Source organism: Sinocyclocheilus anshuiensis, unplaced genomic scaffold (genome assembly GCF_001515605.1).
Source record: "Sinocyclocheilus anshuiensis isolate Anshui unplaced genomic scaffold, SAMN03320099.WGS_v1.1 scaffold74, whole genome shotgun sequence".
Lineage (NCBI taxonomy): Eukaryota > Metazoa > Chordata > Actinopteri > Cypriniformes > Cyprinidae > Sinocyclocheilus > Sinocyclocheilus anshuiensis.
Window position 1 is genome coordinate 1,202,643 of NW_015546044.1, and position 6,364 is coordinate 1,209,006.

The 6,364-nt window shown below is 37.7% G+C and overlaps 1 protein-coding gene across 1 annotated transcript in view; it reads left to right on the forward strand.

Annotated features, from left to right (window-relative positions):
- The window catches only part of LOC107698991 (thrombospondin type-1 domain-containing protein 7A-like), a 132,748-nt gene that overhangs the window by 118,808 nt on the left and 7,576 nt on the right, over positions 1-6,364 (forward strand). Inside the window, exons 22-24 of the mRNA XM_016500125.1 lie at positions 574-747; positions 1,087-1,182; positions 4,160-4,242. Coding sequence (XP_016355611.1) covers positions 574-747; positions 1,087-1,182; positions 4,160-4,242 — 353 coding nt within the window. The remainder of the gene's footprint in view (positions 1-573; positions 748-1,086; positions 1,183-4,159; positions 4,243-6,364) is intronic.

Below are 6,364 nucleotides of genomic sequence, written 5' to 3' on the forward strand. Positions count from 1 at the left end.
GTGACTAGTGTGTGTGTGTGTGTGTGTGTGTGTGTGTGTGTGTGTGTGTGTATTGCTGTGATTGGCCAGCTATCCAGTGCGTTGTGATTGGCCGAATACCTCAAGCGTGTGACGGAAATGTTGCGCCCCTCACCATACTGTTGATGCCGTGTCCCAGCCGGAGCAATGAGACAACATTAAGACCCATTACAAACGAGGCATTTGTCGAATCCAGTGGGGACATAATCACTGATTATAATGACTTATACTGTCTTTCCTTACGACATGGCGCCGGCGGCAACAACAATACTACAGTGAGACTAAAAGTTACGCCTTCTTTCTTTGCGTGAACATTTGGGCGGCGTTATGCAAATCTTCCCACAAAGTGAGGTAGATATGTGGGGGCGTGTTAGAACGAGCCGTTTTAGGTAGGTGTGGCTGACTCTGAACTTTTATAAAGAATATCTCTTTGGATTTGAGACTTTAGTCTTTGCAACTTTACAGATCTTCTTTATGCACCAAGAGCTTGTAACACTCCAAAGAGAAAGGAAACATTTAAATCACATCATATGACCCCTTTAATGTATTCGGCAGGTGAGTGTTACCTGACAGACTGGACTGTGTGGAGCCCGTGTCAGCTGAGCTGTATCAGCGGGGACGATCTGGGCTTCGGTTCGATGCAGGTGCGTTCTCGTGCTGTTCTAGCTCAGGAACCCGAGAACCTTCTTCAGTGCCCAGAACAGGAATGGGAAGCCAGGCCATGTACAGGTCAGTCAAAATCAATGCATTTAGGGCAGACAATGCAGTTTCACTGTAAAAATATATTCTGAAATTGTAAATAAAACAAACATTACTGGAGTATGTTTGAGTTCAAAAATGCTATTTCATCTTCAAAATTTCAAGTTTAATCCTGTGTTACTTGCTGATTTTTTGTAATTATTTGTGAAATTTACTAGCAAGTTTCTGAGTGAAAATTGTCTCTTCATCGTTTTTTTTTTTTAATTGTAGATACCTTTATTAAGCCTACATATTTTAATGTTTTAACAGTTATAGGTTTCATTATTTTTTTCTGAATGTGCCACTGCTAATACTGTTCTATGTTTTAAGAGGGCCAGTGTTATGAGTACAAATGGATGACCGGTCCATGGAAAGGCTCGTCTCGACAAGTCTGGTGCCAGCGCTCTGATGGATTGAATGTCACAGGTGTGATAGATAGATAAATAAATACATACATTAACAAACAAACAAATATTTTTGTGTTAATACATAAGTAGTTTTACATTTACATTTACATTTAGTCATTTTGCAGACGCTTTTATCCAAAGCGACTTACAATTTGGGGATACATAAAGCGATTCTTCTTAAAGAGGCAAACAGATACAGGAAGTGCTTGTAATACCAAGTTTCTAGACATTGTTCAAATAAGTACAAGCTAGAAAGAGAAGGAATAAATAAAGAGAGAGAATTTATTTTTATTTTTTTTATAATGATGATGATGATGAAGTCAAGTAGCTTCGAAAGAGATGAGTTTTCAGCTGTCGCTTGAAAATTGGCAGGGATTCAGCATTCCGGATAGGGGTGGGAAGATCGTTCCACCAGCCAGGAATGGTGAACGAGAATGTTCTGGAAAGTGATTTTGAGCCTCTCTGTGATGGTACCACGAGGCGTCGCTCACTAGCGGATCTCAGACTTCTGGAGGGGATGTAGATTCGTAGTAGTGAGTGGAAGTAGGCGGGTGCTGAGCCTATTAGTTTTATAAATTAATATTTGTATTATTCTTTTTTTTTAGTCCTTTATATATAGGAGGGAAGAAAATAATGGTGCATCCCCAGGTGCACAAATTGTAGAAGCAGAGATAAGCCACCCTGTATCTGCTTTCGATATTCAGAGAAATAAAAAAATGAAACCATCACTATGACAGAAGCGTCAATATTCTCTCCTCAGAGAGTGTTTGATGACAGACTGTGGTTTGAGATAAAGTTGACGTCCTGTGCTGTCATTTCTTGTCAGAAAGACTGAAGTGTACGCTGTATCCTCTTATACATTTGTATATACTTTATGGAAATAAGCTTTTAAAGTTGCCAATGTGACACCCACATTTAATCCCATTCACCATCATGCCAGCTGTCCTCCCATGTTAATGTGTCTGTGTGTGTATTTCTACGTCTCTCCCTGTTTTGGTGCAGGCGTGGAAATACACGGGAACAGAAATATGCCCATATCCCTCACACTCTGCTGAAGAACATCATAAATGCATTGCAAAATGAGATTTCAGTGAGCTTTGTATGCCATAATTATACCAAATGGAAGCTTGGAATCAGTCCCTCTGATTTTCAAATGTTTATTTGTCCTCTGTGTGGAGCCGTCCAAACTGACCTCATTCCAGATGGCACACATGAGTCTGGTCACTTGTGATTGGCAGAACAGGGCAGCAGAACTTCTAAGGCTGTAATCAAACCCTCTACAGCAACCAGGTCCCTGTTTATGCATATTCATGAGTTATATTAAGGTGTGCAGAAGTATGAATATTCATACAAGCTGCTAATTGGTAAACATGTTTCTGCAGATGCTTACAGTTTATAGTGTACCTATAAAGAAGAGATTTTTTAACATCTTATTGCTAATGATGAATTTTTACATCAAAACACACAAAGAGAAAACGCATGGCCAATTTTCCAAGTATCACCCAGTAACCAGCTTTCTGATTTACACTAGACACAAATGTCACATCTAGTACTGGTTGTGGCCTTAACAATTGTCATGGTATCTGGCAGCAGCAGTCGAGGGTGGTTCCGGCATTAGTTCTATTTCACTGTTCTCATTGTTGATTGGATGTATTGATTCATCCCAGCTTGGAGAAAATAACACCCCTGCACTGGCCGCCAGCTGCCCATTTCAGTGCTTTTATAGATCCAGTGGATTCCCACAGGCTGCGATTTGTAGAGAGGAAGATGGAAAGAGATCGTACACATAGGCGACCCAAGAAAAGGATCGTTTTTAATTGTGTTGGCTGACAATAAAACTGGCAAAATCCCATAGACTTACATTGACAGAGTAGCTCAAGCTTGAATATTGAGGGAACAGTATATCATACAGACTGAGAATGTGCTAGAAATTATGTAAAAATGTCCTTGTAACCCCTCAGAACACCTTAGCAACCATCCAAAACTTCCTAGTAAAAAATCCTAGAAAACACTCAGAATACCAGGGTCCACAAGGGAGAAAAAGGTTCAGAAAATGAAAAAAATAAATAACTTAGTGAATACATATATATTAAACATTTAATATATTCATAATTTGTATTCTTATATTCCTAATTATTTTATTCTATTGACAGCCATAGTTTTATGTTTTCCTTTAGTTTATATATCTAAATATCAAGTCCATTTCCACCGCATAAGAAAACAAAAAACAAAAACAATATTTTGATCATTCATAATTCTGATATAAAATCATAATTATGAGATAAAATGTCAAAATTATAAGATAAAAAGTCATAATTATGACATGCGTAAAATATATGAGATAAAAAGTCACACTTATGACATTAAAAAATATTAACATTAAACTAAACTATTAGACATTAAATTAAACTATAGTTTTCTATATCTAACAGCACTAATGGTGTGTAGAAAAAAATACATGTTGTTTAATAGATGACATCTAAATATGAGCTCCTTTTTTCTGTATATTTTACATATACATACACATTTATTTGATTTTTTTTATTTTTAACACTGTAAATTGGCTACCATATTTTAGGAAGGGGTTTCTCAGAAAGAGGATCATCATATTTGAGGGGTCCATGGCATAAAAAAAAAAGTATGAAAACCCTTGCTTTTCCAAAAACATTGTGACTGAGTTTTGCACGGCCAAGCACCACAAATCTAGTTGAGTTTTTATTACTGCCTCATGCCTATCAGTGAACACATCAGTAATATCACAACACGGGAGGTTTTAAGCATGAATTAGATTGGAGTGAAGAGTGTCTGGCACTCTTTAGTATTACCAAAGAGAGAGAAATAGAGGATGAATGTGGGAGAGCAACAGAATGCAGAGTCTTTGATGCCTCCTGCCTCCAGGACAATACTGTGGCTGAAAATGATCATGTGCTTGTTTGTGTGTGTGACCATGTCATTAAACAATGTTTAAATAAGACTTTGAACTTCTTTGCCTGCAGGTGGATGCCTGTTGACAAGCGAGCCGGTATCTGACAGGTCATGTGACCCAGCCTGCGACAAACCTCGCTCCTACTGCACTGAGGTTAGTATGTGTGCATGTTAATGTGTGGACGCCTGCTGAGGTGGGATGCTGGGATGCAGGCAGACTGTAAACAGGGTTGCATGAAATTCAATACAGCAGGATTAGACTTCCTACAGAGGAGAGAGATAGTCTTGAAATGTTTAATGGGAAATGCTGGAACATGAGAACCAAGATGCACTGGCTATAACAGGAAAATTTGATATCCGCTTATCAACAGAAACCATCTTAATAACCTTAGATGGAAACTATTAAAGCCACTTTACTATTCAGTCTTTTTCTGATAAAAATAACAGTGTTAGCCTTATGCATGGAATTTATCAAGCACCATGACCAATGTCAGATGATATTAAAAGCAGTAACACTGCTAGTGCTGTAGAGATCAGTACAGGCCAAATAAAACACCTTAGGGAAGATAAGTCACTATCAGTTGAGAGTTTTATATTATTCTGGATGGCAGAACTGTTTTGAGTGGTTGGTGTTTTTTGAATGTTTTTATGCTGTATATGCCTTTGATTTGTAAGATCCTCTAAATAAATGATCAATGTGTTTATGGACATATACGGTTGGGATGTGGTAAGATCTCCTTTGCAAATGTCTTAATTGTTATTATTATTGTCATTATTATTATTATTGATCATAGTTTAGGTAATATTAACATTGTTAACAAAACCGTTACTAGAATAAATTGTTAAAAATAAATAAATACAATAATCTCTTTTCAAAAATAAAACAATATAGTTAAAATGAATAGAACTACCCTTTATTTTTATTTTATTTTATTTTAAGAATTTCCTTTGCAACTTAGTTTTCTTTAATTTAACTTCTTTAATTTAATGTAATTTCTTTAAACTATTATTGTATATTGTAATTTCCAATTAACAATAAAACAATTATTAGAACAAATTAGTTTCCATTAAAAAAATAATTATGTATAACTAGTCTACAGAACTTGTCTCAAATGGTGCACTATACTGTACACTATGCACGTATATTATGCACCATGTACTCAGTCTAGTATGAATTTCACATGATTATTTTGTCATCCAGCATCAGAGTCTGATAGTCTCTTCCCTACGTAAGCAGAACTGAGACTATTGAGTGCATGAAGTGTCCAGCATTCCACACTTTTTTTTTTTCACGGTTATTAAAGTGCATTATTAAATCTTGTTCCTTTGCAGATAATCCTACATATAAGATGTAAACATTCATTGTGACCTACCACATTTGTCCTCCAGTGTGCGATTTCCCCCACTGCATATGAACTGCATGTTGTATGCAAGTGAAGATTGTGAGCGTGTCTGAATCGGGTCTCCTGCTGTGTAGTGAATCCCTCTACTGTGGGAAGAAACCAACTGTATTCATATCAGATTCTTCTGCTACATCCAGACCTGCTCTTCTGTGCCATCTTTAGAGATGCAAATGCCCCAGTGCATTCTGGTTTTACCGTGATCACACAGATCTGACAAGGGTTGTGTTTGGGCATGGGCCGATTATCCTCCCAAGATTGCAGTGGGAATAAGAGACCCCCTGCAGATGGCAGGAACCTCGGGGTTTCTCCACATATATTTACACACAAGCACTCAGGCCTGAGGAACGGTGATGCTCGTGGAGATCCAAATGTCTCGTCAGTGGAAGAACACATGCTGGGATGTATCTTATCAACACCCACGCTTGAACGTGCACTCGTAGCCTTCAGGATTCACATGATCTTGATGTTTTCCAGAACGAAGAAATACTTAAATAGCACAAGGAACACAAAAATTATCTTTGAAATCACAGCTAGATGCTGAAGAAATATTTTTAGCATCTAACAGAGCTGTTTGAGAGAGCTGTTAGCTGAAAGAAAGAACAACGTGACACTGGTAGAGAGTAAGCTAAGCGATAGTCGCAGGAGACGGAAAGTGAATTCAATTAGTAGCTGTTTAGAGGCCGAGGGATTGCCGCAAATAGAAAGCTGTCTGTGTTTTTAACAACTGGTATGAGTGATTTTCTGCTTCCATCATATTTCAGGTAGCCACACTCTGGCACCAGTTGCATAAACATTGTCACCATGTTAAAGGCCCGTTCACACCAAGAACGATAACTATAAAGATAACTATATTAGCGTCCACACCAGCGGGCG